At 39.8% G+C, this 26998-nt stretch overlaps 1 protein-coding gene across 9 annotated transcripts in view; it reads left to right on the forward strand.

Annotated features, from left to right (window-relative positions):
* UNC13A (unc-13 homolog A) overlaps positions 1–26998 on the forward strand; it is a 179967-nt gene that overhangs the window by 102399 nt on the left and 50570 nt on the right. For all 9 annotated transcript variants that reach the window (XM_075204761.1, XM_075204754.1, XM_075204755.1 and 6 more), the window contains 8 exons: positions 2717–2843; positions 5583–5679; positions 15242–15385; positions 15887–15976; positions 18666–18743; positions 19394–19482; positions 23381–23533; positions 25610–25733. In XM_075204761.1, coding sequence (XP_075060862.1) covers positions 2717–2843; positions 5583–5679; positions 15242–15385; positions 15887–15976; positions 18666–18743; positions 19394–19482; positions 23381–23533; positions 25610–25733 — 902 coding nt within the window. The remainder of the gene's footprint in view (positions 1–2716; positions 2844–5582; positions 5680–15241; positions 15386–15886; positions 15977–18665; positions 18744–19393; positions 19483–23380; positions 23534–25609; positions 25734–26998) is intronic.

A 26998-nucleotide genomic window follows, 5' to 3' on the forward strand; every position in this document is an offset into this window, starting at 1 on the left:
CCATGATGCATCAATGGATTGAGGGATTGCAGGTACTAGACTATGATAAGCTAAAGGATCTTATTCTCCAGGAGCAGTTCCACCCACTGTCCCCAGCTGAGGAGAGGGAATGGGTTGTGGATCATGACCCTAAGACAGCGGGTCATGACCAGGGTTCCTGTAATGAAGAAGAGTTGGAGAGGGTCAGGGCAAACTACTAGGAAAGAGAGGCAACCTGTAGGATCACCCCTGAGTTCCCCGTCAACCAAACCAGCTGTTGCTGCACCTTTTGGGGGGGCGGGGGAAAAACCTGTTTTGGTAACTGGCAGGTGTTTTACATGTGATGAAGTGGGGTATATCAGTGTCAATTGCCCAAAAAAGAAGAAAACAACTCCTTCTCCTGTGAGGGCCCCAGCAGGAAAGCCAGTGTTGGCCATCCTGTGTGCAGGAGGACCCAAAGAACGCCCCAGAGACAATCTGCAAGTGGTTAATGTAGGACACCAAGTCGGACTTGGGTTGTTAGACTCTAGCGCAAAGGGTGTACCTAGATTGGGGATCTGGCAGAGGAATATGAGACGTTCGGGTACTTCATAATCTGCCTGCCATGGTACTGTTGGGGACTGGTTTGGGAAGGAGGCACGCTGCTTATATAAATGAAAGGGATGTTATTTCTGATGCACTTGTGCAAACTAACCTTAATATTTCCCAGGTGAACTCTGCATAAAATAAGTCCAAAAATATGTAATGAAATTTGATGTGCTGCTGAGAGAATACTTATGCAGATTTGCAGGTACCTGTGATGCAGAGGGAGGTCTTATGTGCCAATATGTTTGATGATAATGCTCTTGTTGGAGAGACTAACACTTTAAATCCCCTGGGTTGTGAATTTGATAAGGACAAAATGTGTGAGATTGTGCCCAAATGTGATACCATGTCTGCTAATGTTTTAGGTAGTCAGATTGATTTACATATGCCCAGTTCTGAAGGTGACCCAAAGTGTGAAAATGTATCCAATGTTTTAGCAGTAGTGACCCGGAGAGCAGCACAGAGGAGCTCTGCATTAACCCCTGATAGAGTGGAGGGATGTTCACTAGAAACTAATCCCCCTCCGCCCCCCTCCCTCACTGTAGAAGCTGCAGATTCAGGCAGTGATTTGAATGAACGACCTTGTGCTGTGTACAACACTGACAAGCTCTTAAGTGATACTTTTGAAACAGAACAAAACACTGATCCAAGGTAATCGACAATAAAGGGGAGGGTCAGTCAGTCCCAGCTTGAAAGTAAGGAAGATAGAATTTGTTGGGAAAATGGCCTTTTGTACCAAGAGAAAAATGGCACTCTGGGAGGAGAACCTGAAATGCTCTGTGATCATTCCGCATCCTGTAATGTGATAAAGAAATGTGAGGGTGAGAAGCAGATAGGTGCCAGTGTTAACTCTTGCAATTATGTGGATTTATGTGAAGATCCAGATGTAACTGGGAATAATTTGGAAACCCCTAATAATAGTGAGATGTGTAATGGTGTGAATGTCACACATGGTACTGTGGTAGAATCTAAACCTGTTTTTCTACTGACCTTTTCTCATGAGGTAGGGACAGGTGACAATGTTCCAGCAACTGTGTTAGAATCTGCTGAGAGTACCCCTGTTTGTACCCAGGTACCAAGATATGACAGGGTAAAATGTTCCATTGTATGAAAATGATTCCATTGTACAATGGAATCATTGTACACAGTCATTGTACACATTCATGTGTGAATGTGTACAATCTATTTTTATCTATTTGAATTGCCAGCTAGCTGATATTAATATGCTGTAATGACTTAAAGTTACAAAATAGCACATTAGAGATCTAAAGTACTTTACTTTAGATCTTTAAGGTGTTATTTTGTAACTTTAGGTCCTTACAGCATATTAATATCAGCTAGCTGGCAATTCAAATAGATATTGGCAGATTATCATTTTGGTATTGAATATATGACCACTATGTCACAATTAGAATATTCATACTCTTACTCAAAATGACACATCTCTGCCTATAAATTACTGTCATCTTTAGCTCACAGAGCTGTCACTGTTTTGATTTGCAAATGTGGACAATCTAGTCCCATTTGAACATTGCCATAGCACCTATACTGTTCCCTCTCGAGATACTAATAAGCGGCAGTCCCTGAAGGATTTTTGCATTTTAACATATTTTCTGTTTATCTATTCTTTATTTGATTTTATTCATATATTTTGCTCCAAAAAAAGGAAAAAAATTCCTAACATATATTTTCCACAATGGTCTTTGAACTTCAACTTCTGTTTCTCTTCCTCTTCCTTGATCCATTGTTTGAGTTGATGGTGCACCCCCTCCAATAATAATTTAACACGTATTGAGTGATAGTACTCATATTTATTAGACTAAGTGTTATTTGTTGTGAGGAAAGTTCTCTCCCCAGTGCAAGCACTATTTCTCTTGTTTCAAAATGTTTTCAATTTCCAAAGAAGCTAGCTTGTTGTATTTTCAAGTCGAGCTTAGAGTTACAATTTCTTTTAAATATAATTTAGACATTTAGATGTTTTAAATATAATTAATAAATTTAGGTGTTTTACACTGAACATTATTATTTTTCTTCTTGTGTACGAAGTGTTCACCAAACATAAATAACCACTAATTATTTTCTTCTTTGTCTCTGTATTTTAAGTCATCAATGTATTTAGAGTTACACCCACTATGCTTACTTTATTTTCTAGAACATGACAAACACCGTCTATGTAAGAGTGCTGACTACATGAACTTACACTTCAAGGTCAAGTGGCTGTACAATGAATATGTGACAGAACTTCCATCTTTTAAGAGCAAGGTCCCTGAATACCCTGCGTAAGTGGCATTTTGACATAAAAATGTAAATTAAGTTATTAGAAGCACCTATGCACACCTACAAAGTTCACACTCATATAGCTCATTTACTAATACAGTATTTAGGCACATAATTTGCAATAAATCAGTGACCAATCAAATCACACTTGAGAAAATTGCATTCAAAATACATTGCATGGCAGATGCAAATAAAACCTAAAGCGGGAATATTCACAAGTCATAATAAAAGTGCATATTTACAAAATACATATTTTTATGCATGTGTGAAAAAGCTCTGATACTTACTTTCACACAAACTTGTACCCCAAACAGTACCCACACTCTGCATTATACTGCCATTGTCAAGCTTTAGTTTTAAAAGTGCCTCAATATAAAGTATTTATCACACATGTTAAATCTAGTACACTTCAAATGAACAGAAAAATGGTTACATTGTTAGTTAGCTAATCACAGCCTAGTGGATTTGTTTTAGACTTAGAGGGGCATATTCAATTGGCCACATTACTGTAAAAAGTAACGCGGCTTGCGCACTATTACAGTTATTACACTAATAGTGCGCGTAAATTACCGTTATTACGGTACGTTTAACAAATGGCTTTCTGCTTGCAGCTCAGGGAGCTGAAATCCGGGTTAAAATTACCGTAATATAGGTAATTCTTTTAACGCCACGTTACTTTTGTGAGTAACGTGGCTAATTGAAAATGTTGCAGAGCATCAAGTACACTTTGGGATTTGACTGAATACAGGATATTTTACCAAATGTTTGCCAAATTCCCAACCCAAACTCTACTATTTCGCATTTTAAAATTGAGGGGGCAGGGTAAAAAACTAAAAGTTATCTCTAACCATTTGAAAATCGGCATTTGGATTCAGTTCACTAAAATCTCTGCATTATTTAGAGCTACACTGGGACAGGGACAAATATGAACAATTAAACATTCTCTGTAAAGCCCTGCATATTATGTTATGCAGATAAAGGTTATTAATAATGATAATAATAACAATAATAATAACAACAATAATTTCACTGAATTGGAATCCTGCTAAATACATTGGGGATTAAGCAGGGCCGGTGCTAGGGTCCACGGCGCCCTAGGCATTTTTAAAAAAGCGGCGCCTAAGCCCCCCCCCCCCCCCGCAAAAATTGACGCCCAACCCCCCCCCCCCCCCCCCCCGCGAAAATCGCCGCCCTCCTCCCTCCTCTCCTCTCCTTACCTTGTCTCACCACCGCCGCCTCTCTGCTCCGTCTCCTCCCCTCCACTCACTGACACTAGTAAGTGGAGGGGAGGAGATGGAGCAGAGAGGCGGCGGTGGTGACAAAATAGTCTCTTCCCCCCTCTCCGTGCATCTGATGCTGTGCGCCGGCCGTGGCAGGTATGGTCAGTGGTCGCCGCACAGTTTTAAAGTCTTTTATTATTCTGTGGCGCCCTCCAGGCGCCATCCAGAGCCCGGCGCCCTAGGCAAGTGCCTAACCTTGCCTAATGGGAGCGCCGGGCCTGGGATTAAGCCAAAATTCAATCTGAATCCTGATTTATTAGGTGTACATCTAGTGCTTAGGGAAATTAAATACATACAATTTTTTTGTGACCCTAGGATGGCATACAGCAGCCAGTGCATGTAGAGTATTTACTGCTTTATAGCCATTAAGTCTTCCTGATCTGGTACATGTTAAGGTTGTAAACGAACTGTTTAAGTGACATAGGCATAAACCCAAATCTGTGTGTAGGTTATCCAAACCAATTTCCCTGATATATTTTGATAAATCCATATTTTTGGTATGAAAACACCTAGGAAACACTGCAAGATGAGTTATTTGGCAATTTCAGCAAAGGTCATCAGGTTATTTAATAATCTCAGACCTGGGGGTAAATGTATCAAGCTGCAATTTTTGTTCATCGATTTAATATCGCAGCAAATTGCAAGAGATCACCGGCGATTTTATATGCAAAGTTGCCATATGTATTAACCTGCTCTTTTGGCATTCCAAAATCAAATTTTTGCCAATTTGTGTTGCTTTTAAAACACCTTCCCCGCCCATGTTTTAGTCAAACTTGCCAGAGATTAAACACAAACTCGAGTTTCAACAGAAACTGAAACTCGCCCGAGATTGAACAGAAAAAAATGCTTGCTGTTTGGTCTATCTGGCCAATGTTAACATAACAAAAGACACAAAACAAGTTTTAAATATGAGGGTAATCATGATTTTTGTTTTAGAGGGGCAGAAATGATTATTAATTATCTTACGGTGGACAAATTATTAAGTGATATTGACTTAACCAAAATATCTGTATACATAGGGACATAGTTACATATATTAAAGACCCCTATCATAGAACCCTAAATAGAACCCTAAATAATTATTTAATTAAGTTCAAAGACATGCAACAGCAGACACAAATAAGCATCCCTGGGTTTTGCCCTGCATGTTATAACTTACAACAATACATCATCATCACCATTTATTTATAATAATACAATAATAATTTTCAACATTTATTCAAATAAAATACTATGCTAATATTTTTAATTTGGGTCTTTATATCTACTAAAAGATCTGCAGCATAATGACAAAACATAGACTGGCAATACTTAGTGCATAGTATTGAATCATGAAAGCTTTACTGACATCAGAAAAAATCAGAGCATTAGTCATATCATCATAGTCATTTATTAATCAATGACAAATGATCAGACTGACATTCTATTACAAATTGAGTTTTTCTTTCACTATTTCCACAGCTGGTTTGAGCCATTTGTTATCCAGTGGTTAGATGAAAATGAAGAGGTTTCACGGGATTTCCTCCATGGAGCCCTGGAGAGAGACAAAAAGGATGGGGTTAGTTCTGTCACTTAATAATATAAAAGCATTACCCTAACTATATTTTAGAGCATTGCTTGCTCAATAGATATTCCTTGTTTAACAGTTACTGCTTGGTAAATGTAAGAAACATTTCCATTGTTTGGATATTGGGAGTCTTGTACAATTATTGGAAGCTTATGAACACTATTACATTTTCCCCTATCCATGTAAACAGTATGCCAGAAATAATAATATTGACCCGGGGCTGTAAGGGTACCTTATGCAGAGAGGCAACTTAGAAAATCTTTTACTAAGTGCTAGGACAGATTTAAACTAAAAACAACCATTATACTGTTCATGCATCATCTTATATTAAAGGGTGAGTCTTGGGGAAGTTACAAACAGAAAAATCATTAGGGTATGGGCTTTTTTTTTTTTTTTTACAACAAATGTTTGGCGTTCAGGTAACATACACAGTGAGAGACAAGTACATTTTACATCATGGAGAGTGCATTAGTTAAAGAACACTCCATATGCTAGAGAGAACAGAAGTCAGATTCTATTCAAGATATGGAAAAAGAAAGACTGGTATTTTTTATTTATATTAAGAAAGAGAGAAAGAAACAGAGCAGGAGACAGAAAAGAAGAGAAAAAGAGAGAAATATAGAGATAGGAAATGAAAGAGGTAGGTAGAAGGGTGGTGTGGCAGGGACCACTCCAGGGTTAGGGGGGTACCTAAGTAAAGGGGGATTGGTACTGGAAGTAGGATATCCATGGATCCCAGACTTTGTTAAAGGTTTTGGAGGAGTTACGAAAATGCTGGTCATGTACTCCATGTGGTGGGTATACCAGATCCTGTTAGTCACAACGATGAGGGAAGGGGGAGCGGACTGCCTCCATTCAATGGCAATTTGACTTGTGGCAGCAGAAATAATGTGGCGGACTAGTTTATTTTGGTGTCTAGTGGCCGAGGGAAACACAAGGGGAAAAAGGAAATATTTCGGATCAAGGGGTAGGGAAATTTAAATGACAATTTCTATCAGGGATTTAACCTCACACCAGAAGGGGATCAATTTTGGGCAATCCCACCATATGTGTAGAAATGTGCCTACGCCAGAGCATAAACGCCAACATCTGTCGGAAGAATCAGGCAAAATCTTATGGAGTTGTGTAGGGACGTAACACCATCGATAGAGAGGTTTATAAACAGTTTCTTTTATTCAAACATAAATTGAACTAGAGGCATCGTTGTCTCGTATTTCCGACCATTCCTCATCGTTAAGTGGGTAGCCCAGGTCCCGCTCCCATGTTCCCTTGTGAGGGTCACGAGGAGGAACAGGAGAGGAGGTTAACTCAGAATAGATAGTGGAGATGAGACCTGATGTTGATGCACGTTGGAGACACAATGCTTCAATGGTAGTGAGTGGGCGAGAAATAAAGTGAGATTTGATGGTAGAGTGAAGGTTGCGAACTTGTAAGTATTGTCAAAACTTCTGTGTAGGTAGACCAAAAATTTGCTTGAACGTTGACAAATTGGGGGAATAATGCGTTGCAGGTGATGTCATTTAAGAACCGTTTCCCTCGAGTGTGCCACAGAGAGAACGAGGCATGGAGCAGGTCTGGAGGGAACATTGGAGAGTTGAAAAGGGGGACTAATGGGGAGGGGTATGAGTCCCAAATAGCCAGGGAGAGGGAAACTGTGGAATGAGTCAGGGCTTTTTTGACACGATGCGCCATTGGGAGCCACAGAAGAGAAGCAGGTGTGAGCATTCCCAGACCCTCGGCCTCTAGAGTTACCCATACCCTAGCAGATGTGCGACCGTTCCATAGGACACATTGAGCGAGTTGGGCAAAAGGTAGTATCATTTGAAGTTTGGAATACCGAGACCTCCACCTCTCAAGGACCTCTGGGGAACTCTAAGTCTTATACGTGAATGTCTGCCTGCCCAAATAAATTTGGATGTCTCGTGGTAAATAAATTTAAATACATAAGGAGGAATACGAATGGGAAGGGTTAAAAAGAAAGGGTATAATAGTCTAGGAAGTATATTCATTTTGACAGCATTAATGCGGCCTATCCAGGAGATAAACTGATGTGACAAAATGTTCAAATCTGCTTTTATTCGGGATAGAGTGTGGGGAAACTTAGCTTGGAAGAGGTGAGAGAGATTTTTGGCCAAGAAGACTCCCAGGTATTTTATTTTGTGTCGGTGCCAGGTAAATGGAAATGCATGATCTAGAATTATTTTTTCTGCCCGAGGGATGTAAAAGTCTAGTGTCTCAGTTTTGGTAGGGTCGATCCTATAGCCCAAAAAATGTCCATATGTGTCTAGCTCAGAGAGGAGAGCGGGAGGAGAGGAGACAGGGTGGGATATGCTAATGAGGACATAATTTGCATATAAAGCAATCTTATTTTCCGTGGAACCAACCTTAATTCCTGAGATGGATTGGTAAGAGCGGATTTTAGCTGCTAATGACTCGATTAGAGCAAAACATAAAGGGGAGAGGGAGCATCCCTGACGAGTGCCATTAGAACTTGTGAAGGGCTTGGAAGTAAGACCATTAGCCGAGACAGTGGCAGAAGAAGTCCGGTAGAGAGCTGAAATACCTGTTAGAAACCTACCAGAGAAGCCCATCGACCCAACCCACCACGCATGAACGGCCAAAAGACGCGGTCAAACGCTTTCTCCGCGTCTAAGACCATTATTAAAGAGGGCAGCTTTCCATCGTGAATAGAGTGGATAAGATCAATGGTCCTCCTGATATTCTCGGGGGCATGTCTCCCTGGAATGAAGCCAACCTGATCCGGATGGATCAAGACTGGAAGTAGAGGATTGAGCCTAGTGCCCAGGATTTTAGTGTGGAGTGTTAGGTCTAGATTGAGAAGGAAGATAGGCCTATAGCCTGTACAGTGTAGGAGGTCCTTTCCAGGTTTAGGAATGACCGCAATGCTGGCAAGTGTAGTTGCGGGATCAAAGGATGCCCCCTTGAGAATTTAGTTATTAAAGGTTGTTAGGTTACACACCTAACAAGGTTCGAGGCAAACTTTTTATAATATTGTGCCGAGAAACCATCCGGGCATGGAGCTGAGGAGGGCTTGAGATATTTTATTTTGTCTGCAGTGATGTCCTCATTCAAGCAAGAAAGCTGGGACTGGGAGATGTGTGGGAGAGGGGTGTTAGCTCCAGAGTATCTTACAGAAGGTACTCCCGGGGCTGAGGGTCAGGAAGATTATATAAGTATAAGGAGGCATGAAAGTCTCTAAAGTCATTGACAATGTCTAGAGGATGGTATGTTACAGAATTAGAAGCTTTCTTGTTTATCAATAAAGCCTTGGGTACGCTTCTGGCGAAGCTTACGGGCAAGTAAAGTGTCCGCCTTGTCTGCCTTATCATAAAAGTGTTGTGGAAGTTTCTGTAAAAGGGAGGCCGCTCTTTGGGACACAAGGGTATTAAGCTGGCCCTTCAGAGAGTCAATTTGAGGTAGTAAGGAGGGGTCAGGAACCAGCTTGTGTTGGGTCAGAAGAGTGGCGATACATTGCTCTAAGGCGGAGACCTCTAGAACGGCCTTCCGTTTTGCTTGAGAAGCGGCACTAATGAGTCGACCACGGATGGTGGCTTTGTGAGCTTCCCAGATAACACCCGGAGGTACCTCCTGTGAATTGTTCTCTTGGATGTATTCAGAAATGGCTGTTTTGATGTCAGTGAAGGTAGAAGTATTTAACAAAAGAGAATCCAGACGCCACATAAAGGAGCGTGGAAATTGGCGTAGAAGATCGAGAAGGATGTATACTCCCGCATGGTCAGTCCATGAGAACGGAGTGATGCCCTCTTGAGTGGTTAAGGGTATCAGGGTCTCAGATACATGAAGCACGTCAATGCCCGAGTATATCTGATGGGGAGCTGAGTAATGGATGTAGTCTCGTGCGGTGGAATATTTAAGGTGCCAGGTGTCATGTAGGGAGTGCTGTTGCTACAATGCATACAAGGCGGAGGAGTCTTTGCAAAGAGAAGTGGGAGCCTCACGAGGGGAGAGGGAGGATTTATCAAGTTGTGGGTCTAAGACAACATTAAAATTGCCGGCTAATATAATATTACTCTGGACCAGTCACTCAATATTTCAGAACAGAGTAGAGAAGAACTCACCCTGACACTGATTTGGAGGTTATACCGAGGCCAATGTGACTGGGTAGGAGTGAGTGGGCCCATGAATAGTACAAAGCGACCCTATAGGTCAGAGTAGGTGGAGCAGCGTTGAAAGGAGACCTTGTTACCCCCCAGTTTCTTACAGTTGGCTGAAGCAAGGAAGGTCTGGGAGAACTGTTTACCCTGAAGTTGTGTGTGGGTACCTGTAAGATGGGTTTCCTGGAGGAAGACTATATCTGCTTTCTCTCTTCTGCAGGCTCCCAGGACTATTGTGCACTTGTGAGGGGAGTTGAGGCCGTTAATGTTGACTGAGAGGGGTTTCAAGGTCATGGAGGTTGAGAAGGGATGATCGCTGTTATAAAGAACATACTGTACTAATGGAAAGGATTAGTCCAGATGTGCTTGGAGGGAAGGGAGAAGGAGAGAGGAAGCCACAAGAAAAGAAAAAAGAGAGAGGAGGAAGAAAGAATAAGAGAAGCCCAACTGTGCAAAACCCCTTAAATGGAGGGATCCAGGAGGGATCCCAACTTAACAAATATAACCATTGTAAAGCTAAACAGCAGTTGAATAGGCAGCATTGGGGGGTGGAAAGTCAGCATCTATATATGCTACCCGGGCCGGTGATTCTGCTGAATAGACTGGATGTGGTAATTGGCAGTTTAGTAATTTACAAAAGGTAATATCCAGCTGCGAAAAAGGGAAGAAAGGGAGGGTAAGAAAAAAAAGGATGTAAGAAGGGGGGGAAGGGAGATGGGGAAAAAGGGGGGGTGATATATGTAGAGATATAATGCGAAAACATTTTGTAAAAGATATAAACGACAAATAAACAGCATAATAACGGCATAATAACAATCAACCAGAATTTATAACCAGGAACTAAATGTTCTGATCTGATGATTTCAGGATGTTTGGAAAAGGAACATCTAGCTGGTTGTAATTAAATGGCTAAAGGAAGTTCCAAAACCGATGTCCATCATGTGGTGCCAAAAAAAAAGTCACCTCTGCAGAGGCAGTCTGTCTGACATAGGGACTTAAGGACGAGTGAAATTAGGAGCACATTTGAGCACAACAGGTTGGAGAAGTGTCATTAGCTTGATGCCGGAAACTTTAGACCACTCAGGAGCTGGAGGTGGCGAAGGACCTTGCCTTGATGTAGGATTGGGGAGTAAGATGAAATCAGGAAGAATTTCCAGCTTGCTAGGATTTCTTGGCCTTGTTCTAGGGTTTTGACATAGTGAGTATTGTTTGCCGCAAAGATTTGAAGCTGAAAGGGAAATCCCCAGTGGTAGCGAATATATTTTTGGTGTAAAATCCTGGTGGTAGGTTGAAAAGTTCTTCTTTTCGGAATAGTGGAGAGGGCAAGGTCTTGAAATAGCTGTATGTCCAAGTCTCTAAAGGAAATTGAGGAAGAATTCCCTGTAGGTTCTATGATATGCTCTTTGGTGTGGTAGGGATGGAAGCACATAATAATATCACGTGGAGGTTGGTCTGCCGCTGGTCTAGCCCTGAGGGCGTGATGTGCGCAATCCATCATGCAGTTAGACAGGTTTGGGAGTATTTGCATGAAGAGGCCTTTAAGGGAAGGTTGAATCTCAGATGGTGAAATATTTTCTAATACATTACGGACGCGAATATTGTTGCGTCGGGAGCGATTCTCAGCATCCTCCTGCTTTTCCTTTGGAGCCTCAACTTCTTCATGCAGACTGGATAGCTCCCTGTCAAAAGTCACTTGCGAGTGACAAAGGTCGTCTGTTTTTGTTTCTAGAGTATCAGTCCGTGTACCTAGTGAGGTAATTTCCAGTTTGAAATCGTTAACTGCGTTTGAGAGTTCCTGTTTAAAGGCTTCTTCCACCCCTTCCAATAGATTTGTCATTACAGCTTGAATCTGGGGGCCCAGATCAGAGGCTTGAGATGGAGAAGCTGGCAAAGTGTCTGAATGATCAGAGGAAGGCTGCGAGCCTTTATTTTTTGTCCCAAAGAAGTTGAAAGTAGAGCTGCTGGGATTTTTCTTGTTCTTATGAGACATGGTGATGACAGCGGAGGAACGGTAGCATGTGAAAGGCAAACAGCGAGCAGTGAGATTACAGGAAGGAAAGAAAGGGAAGCTGACCAAAAGCGTTTGGAAAGTCAGGCCGCGGGTAGAGAGTAAAGGCTTACTGCATCGTGTACTCTGAGTGTTCAGAGGTAATTGTGAGGGTACTGTTTTAACTTGCCCGATTATCACAAGGAGAAGTTTGAGGATACAACAGCAGATCTCATCCACTGACCTGTGTTCCCTTGACTGATAAGGCTGTAGACAGGAATTCCATGCAGTCCAGCCCTGGGAGTCAGAGTGCTCTTACCAGAGATGTACCACGTCTAGAGGTGCTTTCTGTACAGGGAGCAGGGTCCAATCAGCTAGATGAACGCTGTGCGTTTGCAGTGTTCAGAGCCTCCGTGAGCGGGGAAGACCTGATGAGACCACAAAACCGGGTGCCTTTTGATGAGTGGGATAGAGGTTCACCGTTTCTGTGGTGGTGACCGCAGTAAGTAAGCTGCAATGGGCAGCTAGGCGGGTTTCACCAGAGCAGCACTTTCAAATATTGAGGAGTGATGAGTCCTAGCGTTTTCTCGCCCTAGTTGCTCACGCTTAGATGTCTAAAGCAACTGCAGCTTTCAGAGTGGACACAAGGTGTCAGCAGTGCATTGCACAAAAGAGACCAGCCAGCAAGAAATGATGTGTGACATGGATTAACCCTCTGGCGTCTGTATTCACCGTGTTTTTGTAACTTGGTACAAGAGATCCTTTGAGCCTCTGATTGAAGTCTGTGTACCAGTTGTATGACAGCGCATGCAGCCTCTGCCTGACTAAGCTTGATGCACGCTCTGCAGGTAACCAGGTCAATGGAATTAAACGGAGTACCGTGTGAGAGTCTGCTGGCGAGGGGTGTCGACACCAAGAGAGAAAGGGCAGCCGCACCTCCAGATGCTCTGTTCACTGAGCAACAGATGCGATTAGACAGGAGGCACCGTGTGGCTGGAGAGTCAGGCGGGGAGTGCGACACTAACCTCGCTATGTCAGCCAGGGTCATCCAAGGGAGCCGGCTGTAGGATTCCTGCACACGAAATGCGGGCAGTTGGCTGCGTATCTCTGGTGCTCTGCGTCGTTGGTTCCCCGTCAGGTAAGTTGGATGGCTGCGGGTTAGACTGAGCCTGTGTTTCACAGCAGAGCTGGCTGTGCTAGGCTCGTTTAGCGATGGGGTCTTGTTTTGTCTGTGGAGCCGCTCTGTGGGATTGTTCTACTGGTGCAGGAAAGACCTGGTGAGGAGACGTGAGGTAGGCCCCAGCGTGAGGAATGCCTCAATTCGGGTCTCCAACAGCAGCAAAAGGGTTATTATGTTCCCTTGAGGGTCTGGGAATTATGTCCAGGTTGCCAGTACAGCATTGTCAAGTATGAAACCTGAGCAGGCTTAGATACGGCAAAGGCAGTTTTGATCCCCCGTGCTTGTGAATACTGGAGGACGTACTCAGGGCACGGTCAGTCACAATCAGCTATACAAGGAAAAGGCAGTCAAGAAAGTGACAGCTGGATTTATACCTCTTACCAGAGGAGTCTTATGTCTGGTTAGAGAAGAGTGTCTGTTCCTCATGTACAGTCCCGACTGCTGTGAAGACACATCGGCTGTCTAAGATGCTGTATTTTATAGCTGCGTAGATCCGTCCGGGAGAGAGCTTTTCCCACATTCACCACTCAACATTCCCAGCTGCAGGGTCAACACAGGAGGACAGCAGAGATCTGACATGGGGACCTCCGTGTCTGCCAAACAGCCTGCCCGACAAGGTCAACAGCCACGAATCTATGGCATGTAGGCTGATGAAGGTGCTCAGGTGTTCAACAGTTTGGTGGGAGAGCGGGGTCGCCGGGAGTTGAGTATCACCACAGGGGAGCTCACCAGGTCGCTGGGGAGGCAGGGGCACCTCAAGTGTTAATACCAAATAGGTCTGCTGGGAGTATGAGCGGGCTGTAACCTCTATGTCTGTGTGGTGTTCATGCCAAAACAGCATTCCTGACAGTTAGTTAGGTTCTATGACTTCTCAGCCATCTATGATCCCCTCAAATGAAAGCTCTGTTGCTCTTGTAGGACAATCTGCAGGTTACATGGAAAATAGAAGCCGTCTGTAACAGATATCATCAGATTAAGGCATCAACTGCACGGAACCATTAGAAAGTTCTTGTGGCCTTAATGGCTGCCAAGCCACGCCCCCCTAGAGTTTGGCCTTTTTTATGCTTAATTTTGCCTATTTTATCACACAGTACATTTATTGAAACATACTCCCATCCAGCATTTAATTTTCATGAATATATCTGTTCAGACACATTGTGCAACATTTTGAAAACTTTCAGCCCATTACAGAAGCATGTCAGTAAAAGTAAAAGGTCACCTCCAGAAATGCTGGGCTCCAGAGCTGAATTGATGGCACCCTCTATGTGCCATCATAAAGTTATACCCACCATGCCTGCTTCATCCCCAGACAGTATAAAATAGCACTAAGTGCAATCTGGTATACACAATAGCATTTCCATGGGCATCAGTCCTCCCTTACTTATTGTTAAATTTAATTTTTTGATATATGCATAGCATACATACACAGTACAGTATATTTGAATCAGGTTCTAGTATACTCTACAAACTACATTGTGCAATATTTGTGCAACTTTTTGTTCAGTCTTCTATCTTACAAAATGTCTTCCCTTCCACTTACTATATATTGTATATGCTTAATAACTATCTGTTTTCATATTATTGTTTAAAATCAATCTCAAAGTGTCATGTAAATATATATGTATAATATAAAATGTGCCTGCTGGATATACATAATTCTAAAAATATATTTAAATTATAAAGTACCCAAGATTAATTGGATTATCATCACACTCATTGTATCACATGTTCATCTGTTCATTTGTAAAACTGCTGGAAGAAGTATGGACATATTTATACAGTTTTCTCTATCGTAATACAGAATATGCCTTGCGTCACAATTGTCTATTAACATATTAACATTGACAAGGAAATACATTCTTACTATACGTAATTTTATAAGATATCAGAGAATACAGAACATACTGCCATATTTTCTGCTTACAGATGAAAGCTTTTTTTCCCATGAGCCTAGGAGTTGTTCTTAAATACAAAAAGAAGAATTAGGTTACTTGTAGCAAGACTGTAAAGCTAATATATATTGTTAGCTCTATTACAGATAGTTAATAATTATTAGCTTTCAGAGGCTTTTTAAATCTGCTATCAATGGTAGATTATCATAAAAAAGCAGCTCAGATACTTACAGGGAATGTGTGGAGTGGTACTAAGTATAAGAAAGTACCACAGTTTAGATACCACATGCAGCACATAGTTGTTCTTTCTGTTGTGCTTATGGTAGTTAGCACCATTGTCTGTCCTTGTCTCCCACAGTTTCAGCAGACCTCAGAGCATGCTCTCTTTTCCTGTTCCGTGGTGGATGTGTTTTCACAACTCAACCAGAGCTTTGAGATCATTAAAAAGCTGGAATGTCCAGATCCCCAAATCGTGGGACATTACATGCGCAGATTTGCCAAGGTATGAGTTCCCTAATTCTGTCACGTTGTGATCTGGCACACAGTTTTACATTGGTTTATGCACATGGCTGTCAGGTAATTCTGTCTTCCCTCTGTCCATTTGGATAGGTGAATGTTGTTTTTTATTTTTACTATTTTATTGATTTGGATTCACTTCCTCTCAACAGAAACAGCTAGGGCCTAGTTCCCACCTTATTATATGTCTTGCTGTTTTAACTTATATACACAAGCTCAGACTTTTAGTAATATTTCTACGTAGGCACTTAGTTTATAATATAAAAAGTGAAAAGCTAATGAGATGGAATGGGAGAGATAAGTATAACAACTGTAGCTCCAGCAATTTACAGTAAAAATTAAGACAGTTTGTGCAAAATCTTACCCACACTTCTAAAGCTTATGTCTAAGTAGACATTTTAATAATTCAATTTCGATTGTAGAGCCATTTTTTTTATTATATTATAATGATATATGTTATATCATTATTTTTCTTTGTTCTTTTCAGACAATCAGTAATGTCCTCCTCCAGTATGCAGAGATAATCTCCAAAGACTTTGCATCTCATTGCTCCAAAGAGAAGAAAGAGGAGAAAGTGGTAATGTGTCTCAAATGGCTCAATTTGTTTTTACAGGCCACAAATCCCATGTTATACAGGTTTGTTTTAGGCCTTAGCTGTAATCAGATAGGTTCCCACATGTTAAGCTTAATCCATGAATCTGTCCCCATAACTAATCAAACCTTACAGGAAATAATTCAAAATATTTGTTGCTTTGGTTAATTGGATTAATTACTATATAGCCATGTCTAATGAATTGTGAATAATGTTATTGTCATGTCCTGTCATATCTGTGTACTTGTTCTTTGAGACACCTTTATTGCTTGAGTGTCACATGCTTGCATATAAATCTGTTAATGTCTCCCAGAATCAATATGGCCCAAGTAATGGAATCTCAAACTACTGTGTCTAATATTTTCTTGTAAGCATTTATTAACCACTCAAACATTTTTATTTATCCATCAAACAAAAGTGCCCAATATAAACTTCCTGCAAAGTTGGTAAATGTATGCTCCTCTACATGCATCAATGCCAACCACAATCACATGTGAAAAAAATCATGTCTTAATGCTACCTATTATATTCCATTTGCCATTTCTTCTCATTAAACAATCAATATATTAGTATGAAAGTTACACTGTCTGTTGCACTGTAAAGTCTAATGTGAACTCACAAAAGTAAGGGGAAGAAGTTGATAGGCTTCAAGTAGATATGTATTTTCAGCTGCCAATTGTTTTTTGTGCATAGCTACATGTGACTTGCTAAGCACCAAGACCTGATTAATTAATGAAAGTAAAGCAAAAAAAATTAGTAACTTTGCACCTTGGCAAAACCATGTTGCATTGGAGGGGGAGGCAAATTTAACATGTGGGAACAAATTTATAGTTGGGATAAGGCATGTCCTAGATCAACTTTAAATGTACAAATTAAGTCTACAAATACATCTATTAAGTTAAATATGGTCTGTTTTTTCATCTAGCACACAAATACCTATGTGCAAAATAATAAACTAATTTACACCACTTGCCTTGTAACATGGTTTTGTCCAGGAGAAAACGTTCTCTTTTTTTACCTTACTTTCCTTAATTAATCAGGCCCCAAATGTTCAATTGGATGGACCTACCTTGTACTAGGAGCAATCTCTGCTCTTCCCAGTCACAATTCAGAATTAAGTCAAATGCAGACAAGCATGCTTTACTACTTAAAGTGACTAATTATCTGAAGTTTGTCATGTCACTGACACATGCATTCTGCTTGCTCTACTCCCTTATTGCTTAATTTTGTTATGCTTTACTACATAGGTTGACCTCCTTATGTCTTTATGTTTTGCCTAATAATCACCAGAGTTCCCTAGAAATCACAATTGGTGTCTCTGATGTCTAGTTTATGGTTGTGTAATGTTTTCCTTTCCTTTTTGTTCTGCTCAGTGTTGGATTCATAGATAAGAATCACTAACAGAAGATATATATGTGAGATATTTATTATTCCAGACATAGCATTGCTGATTTCATCTCAGTTTCATTCTTAAATACACCTACCTCCGTATGACCCACATGTAAGGCAAATGAGACAGTCCAATAAGTACACTGAAGACCCTTATTTATTTTATGTTTAGTTGAATACGTCTTACAATGTGATATGTTATGTTTTGTAGAAAAATAGTCGTGTTGTTTTTTAGTAAAAAATCATCAATAAACAAGATGAAAAAAACCCAATTGGCAACTCAGATGCACATTGAACATCTTTCTTAGTCCATAGCGGACTTACATCATTGGAACCTAAAGGCACACAACCTCCGTCAGCCTAAACCTTGTCCCATCTATCAGCAACACCTCTTTTGCACAGAGCATTCTGTAGGTTTGCCAATTCTGACTTAAAAGAGAATATAGTGGTGCTACTCTGCACCATTAATTCGAAACTCAAATATGTTTCCCAAGTAAGCCACCCCAAAGCCAAGTAAAGCATTTTTTTCCAACCTGAATTAAAGATTTTCTCATTTCAAATTGCCCTAAAAAAATTGACATGAGCAGTGCAGTCTAATAGCTGCTTCTCAGAGTCAGCCACTCTTAGGCACAGGCCTACTGCACCTAATGCAGCCTTTAAATTATACTTGTTGACTTTCCTGGAATGTCCCAGAGACTCCCGAAATAGTGGATGATCTTTTGTGGCTCCTGAGAGTGTCTGGCAATCTCCCTGATGGGCAGAATGAAATATCATCATCATCATCATCATCACCATTTATTTATATAGTGCCACTGATTCCGCAGCGCTGTACAGAGAACTCATTCACATCAGTCTCTGCTCCATTGGAGCTTACAGTCTAAATTCCCTAACATACACACACAGGCAGACAAAGAGAGAGAGAGATTAGGGTCAATTTTGATAGCAGCCAATTAACCTACTAGTATGAATATGGTGGTCATAACACAGCATGACAATCAGATTTCGTTGTCATGTCTTTTTACCATGGTATGATGGCGATCATTTTGCATCATCCTACTGGAATTGGTGGCGCCTAATGACGTAAATTGTGTTGCCGTGGGCGGTGCGTGATCCCACAAATCACGTCATTATGTCCCATCTGGCCTGACTTTACAGAGCTCCCCTCCTCATCTCCTGGAGGGGAGTTAAATAAATAGTAGACAAGTTTGCTTTAAATGTGTAGTAATTCATCAACCCATACTAACTTTTTACAATGTATTTCTGTCCATCTTTTTTGTCTATACAGCCATGTATCCTAATGAATAACATCCAGCAGCTTAGGGTCCAACTGGAAAAAATGTTTGAAGCAATGGGGGGGAAGGAAGTGAGTATACCATGATACTGCTCCTGACCCGTCTTTTGAACATACTTATGTTTATGTCATTCTGTGTTTTTCATAATTGTGAGGCTGTGTCAGGTCTTTTTTTATTCATTGGTTATTAGAACTAGAGGATATACCAGTTTAGAAAAATTTTCTAAACAGTCACCTCAAATGGCAATAATATCCCAAGTCTCTTCCCCACTGTGAAAATAGAAATTGACATACAAATAATTTAGATAATTTATGCTTGTAGCTTAGAGCTGTAGAAGACATATTAAATAACACTGTATATAATTAGAAAGTCAGCTTTTTAAATAGTTAAGACTGAAATATATAAAATACAGAATGCTAATATATGATAAAGTAAACAGAAAAATTCTGTAAACCAATTTAGGTAAGATCAAATGCTTCCCATATTAAAAAAGGGATACTCATTATATTACATATTGAAAAATTTCCTCTTGTTTTTAAGACAGCGTGCACATGAAAACTATTGCTGGAGTAGAAAAGTGAAAGTGAATTGGACACACATATATTAAACTCTACTTCATTTGTCTATCAACATAAGTTCAGTCATTTAGGGTATGTGCAAGAAGTTGCCACTTGGACCATCTGTCTAAATTATTTACACATTTTTACTTTCTGTAAAATAGTTGGATCCTGAAACAAGTGACATCCTTAAAGAGCTACAGGTGAAACTCAACAATGTACTGGATGAGCTCAGCAGAGTTTTTGCTACAAGGTATGTGAAGCTGTTTCACCTTGTGGGACTCACTCTTTGTAAGTGATCACATAGGGCTTACTAAAACATCACCATGATTATGAACATTCAATAGGGGGAATTCAATTCCCCCTGAAGTAGCACAGCGTTAAACCTATTACCGCTATTACTGTAAATTTAACCCTGCTTTCTGCTTGCAGCTCAGGGAGCTGTGAGCAAAAAGCTGCCGTTGAAATTGCCATAATAGTGGTATTTAAGTATACTATTACCATAATAATGGTAATAGTGGGCAGGCTGCGTTACTTTTTACAGTAACGTGGCCAAGTGAATCCCCCCCAATTGAAATCCACTGTCTGTTATTGCAAGTTTTTGATAGTCAAATATAAACAATCAGCATTTTTATGTGGCACAAGAAATGTAGACAATGTATTCAGAATTTGGCTGTGTTGGTATGTATATTTAGGCTTCTGTACAGCAGAAAAGCTGGAGAACCATGTGACAATAAATTGTCTTTCTTTAAAATAGTTGAGTTATGCTACCTTTTTGGTATCAATTGCAGTAACTCAAATGTATTGTCAATTGTCTATTTCTACTAGAGATAGGCAGGCACGGTTCCCCAAGAACCGAACCCGCCCGAACTTTGCCTATCCGAGTACCGAACCGAGCAGGCTCGGTACTCTCCCACCCACTCGGATTCCAAATCGAGGCCGAACGTCATTGTGACGTCGTCAGATCTCGGGGCTCGGTTCTCGCGATATTTGAAAATTATAAATACCTGCCTCCACAACAATCGCCATTTGAAAGAGGGAGAGAGCAGGGTGTAGTCACAGGCTGATTAGAGCAGGGACAGAGAATACAATTCTGATAACAATTCTGATTACAATTCTGATTACAATTCTGATAACAATTCTGATTACAATTCTGATAACAATTGATAGAGAAGAGAGGAGGATAGAGGAGTCTTTTTTTTTTTTCAATATTTGGCACTACAAGTGCTTTGGGGTGTCCCCCATTCTTTTGCATTAATATTTCTGGCTGTCAAAAGTCCTGTTTGTCAGCAATCTGAAAAATAATTTTTAGCACTCCCAAGTGCTTTTGGGGTGTCCCCCATACTTTTGCATTAATATTTCTGGCTGTCAAAAGTACTATTTTTCAGCAGACTAAAAATATAATATTTAGCACTCCCAAGTGCTTTTGGGGTGTCCCCCATTCTTTTGCATTAATATTTCTGGCTGTCAAAAGTACTATTTTTCAGCAGACTAAAAATATAATATTTAGCACTCCAAGTGCTTTTGGGGTGTCCTCCATTCTTTTGCATTAATATTTCTGGCTGTCAAAAGTCCTATTTGTCAGCAGACTAAAAATATAATATTTAGCACTCCCAAGTGCTTTTGGGGTGTCCCCCATTCTTTTGCATTTATTTTTGTGGCTGTCAAAAGTCATATTTTTCATCATCAGCGGTATCTAAAACAATTTGTAGCACTACAAGTGCGTTTGGCTCATAATGGATTCAAAGCAGTCCACATATGAGCAGAATCAGTAACCAGGTTTTGTCACCAGTCCTGATGGTAGTGTTCCCAGTACGTCATCTGGGAAAGGCGATGTCAAACTACACAGTCTTTTGTAATCAGTCAAAAAAACACACACCAAAAAAAAAATTACCGTGTTGAAGCGCAAAAGAAGTGTAACTGAGGAAAAGTTAACTGCTGATAAAAAAAATTTGCCAACATGCCATTCTACACATGCAGTGGCAAAGAAAGAATAAGGCCTTGGCCTTTCTCTATTAGTGGCAGATCAAAAAATGTTACTGAGCCTTTTTCTTGTACGGACACTCGTGACAAAGCAAAACCAAGTAATTTGGAGTCTAAAAGTGGTGCACAAGTACTGTTACGCGTCAAAGCCGAGCTTCAAGAAAACAGTAAGGCATTAGAGGATAATGTATGCTCTGAATCAGAAATGACACCAATCCCTGGGGAGAGTCCATCCACCAGTGGTATGTCTAATGGTGAGCATTCTGTTAGTGACAGTGTACCCATAAAGAAGGTTCCTTTCAGCAGTTCTGCTGATGTGTGCCTTAACAGCCTGAGTGTAGTCAGTGATACACCAATAGAGGATGCCACTTTTGAATTAGAAAAGGATGAGGGGGAGATTTGTGTAGGCGACGAGCGCACTAATGAGGATGTTGATGATTATGATGCAGACAGATACCAAATTGCCTTTCTCAATTTCTATTTATATTCTAGACTCTATAACGGCTGAATAGTTTACTATTTTACTCCTAGTGGAGAGGGGGTCTGATGCAGACAGATACCTTGGTCCATTTATTTTTACTTTCTAATTCCACAGTCTATGCAGGCTGCTTTTTTTCTATTCAACTACAAGTGGAGGGCGGGGGGGGGGGGCATAGATAGCCACCAAACTACTGTGGTCCATTTATTTTTACACCCAAAGACGATGGCTGCATTGCCAATAGGCAAAGATGAAGAGGAAGACAACCAGGTTTGTGTGGAGAATTAAGGACGGCCTACCAGGGATTAAACTGTTTTCTTCGTAATTTATTAGCTTTAGAATTACCTTACTTATCCAAGAAACAGGTGGAGCACTAAATTAGGTTATTTTATGCCCAAAAACATTGATTTTTAAACAAAATTGCAAAACAAAACCAAAACCAAAACACGCAAGGGCGGTTTGGCAAAACCAAAACCAAAACACGACGGTAATCCAGATCCAAAACCAAAACACAGGGGTCAGTGAGCATCTCTAATTTCTACCAACTTTGTTAATCCATTAATATAAAAAGCAAAATTTGTTGGCAAATAACAGTTGAATGATTTTGAATGGTTAAAATTTGCTAATTACTGTGAGGAAAGGGAACAAATGACATGACAAAGGTGGATGTTGAGTTCAGCGCTCCCTATGGTGCAGTGTGGATGATCTGCAGCCTCTTGGGACCGGGGAACAGGGGGGTGGGGTCGAGGGGAAAGGGGATGGACAGATAGGGTATGGGGTAGCTCAACCCTCAGTTAGAGTAAATGTTGATAAAGGTCCCTGGGCGCATACACAGAAGTGGCATGTATAATACACATTTATTGATTGAAACAAAAAACAAACAAGTTGCAACTCTATAAATGGCTGTGCAGTATGGTCACAAAGATGGTAAACAGAACTAATTGGTAAAGTGACATAAGCAGCAAATATAAAAATATTTTATATATATACAAGAGATAAATCAAGCAAGCACCGGGGGTGCTAAAGCAGGCACATATATCATGCAGAGTGTGGTAAACAATAACAATATCCAGAGCCGGAGTGGCTACAGTCCAATTATCCTGTATTAGGATATCAAGCAGATAGTATATTGCTAAGAAGCTGCCAAGTGATAATCCACAATGGAGTAGAGTAATATTAACAAATGACATGAGTCTAATAAATGGGTCTGCAGTTATTGTAGTGTTTTTTAAGGAGACTATTTATAAAAGATGGAAGTTGTGTTTTTGCATAGTTTCTGTCGCAATGAAATGCTACTATTTACTTACTGCTCAAATTGAATTTTTGTGTTTTTGTTATTTTTCTTGTATATCTAATAAAATGTTTTTCTTTCTCCTTTCGTCAATGTTGACATTAAATTCTTCAGTTTCTGAATTTTGTGCCCCATATAAAACCTTTCAAACATTTATATGGTTATGAAATTGTTGTTTTCTAGAATCTTTATAATCTACAATAGTGAATGATTCATCCAGAATATAAATAAAATGCTTGTTAAATGCACTCTGAGAAAGATAAGATGGTTATAGTGAAGATTTTCTAAAGCAATACTGAATCACACTTTTGTTATTATTTTTTTCAAATAAAAGTTCAATATATTATGACTTTTTTGTAATTATGTTTGTTCACTGGACTCCCTGTCAACTTTCCTCAGTTTTCAACCACACATCGAGGAGTGTGTAAAACAGATGGGAGAGATTCTGAGCCAAGTCAAGGGGACAGGAAATGTGCCAGCCAGTAACTGCAGCAGTGTGGCCCAGGATGCTGATAATGTATTACAGCCTATATTGGACCCACTGGACAGCAAGTGAGAAGGGGATATACAGGTTGGGGAGGAGGTACCATATGACATTATAAATGTAAGAAGAAGTTTTGTGGGCAAATATGATCATAAGGTGTAGTAGAGGAATTGCAAAGGAATCTATGGAACAATAAATAAAGGTGTAATTATTATTATGAGAGATCAGTAAACTTGCCGTCCAATTTATAGATCATTTTGTTACTTGCCCTATTTGTTTTTTGTGAATTGGTAATATTGGCAACCTTTTAACTCATTAGCAATTTCCTAACTTTTCTTACCTGTTTATGTTTTCACGGGTTTAAATTATGGAAAATCAAGTGCTTTGATCATACCAACCGATAATATTCATACAAAATGTGAAACTGCCTAAACATGTTTGCTTGTTACCAATTAATATAAAAAGAAACAATCATAGATGCATATGTTTTTCTTTCAATCATTAGATTTCTTGACAGTAGAGATTGATACTCATATCATTGAGCATTGCAAGCACTGTAGAGGAATAGATGATAAAGCAGGGATGGGAGAAAGTGGAGAATGTTCTTCATTCCCTCATCCCAAATCTATACTCCTACATCTGCTTCAGTAATTTGCCTAAATGCATAATCCGTTTTTTACTCCACAGAGACTAATGATCTCTGTCTCTTGCTTTTTCTTTCAAAAATATATGGCGGATAAATAAAAATCAGTGTTCACATAGCCTTACTCTCTCATAACTCTTTAGAGAACTAATTTTTAGCCACATAAAGTAGGTTCTGCACTAAATTTCCTAGGGAAGATCAGACAAAGGATACAGGGCTGGAAAATGAATTTGTACCTGTTGAATGAAATGAGATCTGGTGAGTTTTAACATTGGTGAACACAGATGAATCATCACAGAGCCAGTTCTATGGCTTATCATTTCAAAGACTATATCAGATTTTAATATCACTGGCTGGCTAAAATATTGAAGTTCACCTGCACTCCTGTGAGATAGACTTAATATGGCTGATGTAGGTATTTAAACATCTGTAACTTAGAAAAACATTACTGTGATGATACCAGGATGTTAGGGTAGGAGGAATCCAGAGGAAAGTCCTCGGATTTTGGGGTTCAGTACCACACAGGCAAAGAAAAGGTATCTTTATTACAGACAACTGAAAGTATATATATATATATATATATATATATATATATATATATATATACATAACACTACTTTAAAAAACATCCAGTGCTCACCAGCCTTCTACCATCACCCAGTAACATCCCAGTGTTCAATAACATCAAATTGTTTATAAAGAAAATGGGGTTTCTTTACCAGTCCAAGTTTAAGGGAAATGGTGATCATTTATGATAAAATAATCATGCTGTTTTGGAGTCTAGGGGGTATATTTACTAAACTGATGGTTTGAAAAGTGGAGACGTTGCCTATAGCAACCAATCAGATTCTATTTATTATTCATTTAGTACATTCTACAAAATGACAGCTAGAACCTGATTGGTTGCTATAGGCAACATCTCCACTTTTTCAAATTTGCAGTTTAGTAAATACACCCCTAGGAGTCTGACATTGTTCCAGGGAGCACAATAGCTGCTCCAACCAGTTGCTGATTGCCTTAATCCTGGTTAAGAAAGAGAGGCTCCCTGTTTTAACATCTCTAGCCATTTGTGATGTCAGAGGGACTCCAGCTGCTTTCAGCTTCCTGTCTGTAATAGGGGGGTGAGCCCTTGATCAGGAAACAGTACATCCACCATGTTGTAATCTGATATGATGTTCAGATGAATACATGTAACCCACCTGGCTTTATTTGAGAATAGTATAGTCCATCTTAAAAGGTTTTTATCCACAGTTAGTTTATGTACTAAATAAGAATAATAAATGAAAACATCACATTGTTCAACTAAACATCAAGTATATTTTCACCCTAAATGTTTAAAATGATGGGGAAAATGATGGCTGTCAGATCCATCTTGTCACACCTTGTCTTGTTACCATACATAGGGCTGCACGAAGTTGTGATTCAGCTTTGGGTGTAGCAGTAGAAACTATAACTAGAGTGAAATTAATTTACAAGACAACTTTCTGTTTTTTCTCCTCAGCCTTACTCTTTTTGCAAAAATTTGTGAGAAGACCGTTTTGAAACGTGTGTTAAAGGAGCTGTGGAAACTTGTAATGAACACTATGGAAAAAACTATTGTGCTACCACCATTGACAGACCAGACGGTGAGTCTTTAAAAATCAGGAAAATAGTAAATCACCATGGCCAAATCTCAGGGGTTGAAAATTAGCTCAAAAACACTGGTGTTACCAATGTATCTGCTGCCTTCTTATTTAGACTAAATGTGGAAACTAACAGAATATTTATTTTGCTGGATAGAAGACTTGTATCCTATGTTTACCATTTCATTCTCTGTGGAAACTATTTCACTCAATACAGAGATGCTACTCCAACTTCTTGAATCTAATTCAGAATGGTCAGTTGTGACATCACCACAGTCAAGTGTGTGCTTTGAGAAGAAACAGCTGTATAGCTTATATTCAGAAGGAAATATAATACCAACTCCACCTCTACAAGTTTGCTTTTCTGTGTTTCTTCATTTTAACTTTTTTTTTTCAGGTGTTATACTTCTTGAGAGTTCTGTACTAAAATATATAAAAATGTGTAACCAACTTCCCCCATAAGAAAGGTGCTGCAAACTTAGCTGTGAAATAGATAGATTAAAAATCTTTTGTAAAGAGCAAATTATATAGTAACTCAGGGTTGATACATTTAGATGGCTGGATAGGAGATCAGTCATATTATTATTATTATTATTATTATTATTATTATTATGATTATTATTAATATTAAGCTTTATAGGGAGCCAAGTGAGGACTGCAGCACTGTACAAAGGGAAAATAACAAGACAGTATATGGTGTAACAGTGCAATACAATAAACAAATAACACTACAACATTCAACACAGCTACTGGGGTGCAAGGGGTATATAAAAAGCATCTAAAATACTTTGAACATGTAATTGTTTTTTCATTCAAAGAAGCAAAGGGGAATATTTATTAACCAACACATTTTTGACACAATCATTTTCATTCCTTATCCCAATGATATAAGTATTTAGTAAAAGTATTCTGCCGGGACGACAGTCCCGGTAAACACCTGACCCGACGAACACCAATCTCCTATCTTTTCAATGACCACCTTTGCGCTAGTAACTGGAGGGGAAAGCAGGTAAGATGTGGTGAGGGATCTGAAGATCCCTCTATCGCAATGCTCTCCCCATAGGGTTCATGGGTAACAGCATCGATCACAACTTCTGAAAATCTTTGATTCTCAGAACTTGTTAAATCACGAAAAGTAGCAGTCTCCCTATTGTGTTCGATAACAGTTGGACCACATGAGATATCAGAGATTCCTTAGTTATAAATAGAGGGGATACCTTAAATTGCAGTGGGATTAGGAGCTTGTTAAATAGGCCCCCCAAAAAAGA

This window comes from Mixophyes fleayi, chromosome 1 (assembly GCF_038048845.1).
Source record: "Mixophyes fleayi isolate aMixFle1 chromosome 1, aMixFle1.hap1, whole genome shotgun sequence".
NCBI classification, from domain to species: Eukaryota; Metazoa; Chordata; class Amphibia; order Anura; family Limnodynastidae; genus Mixophyes; species Mixophyes fleayi.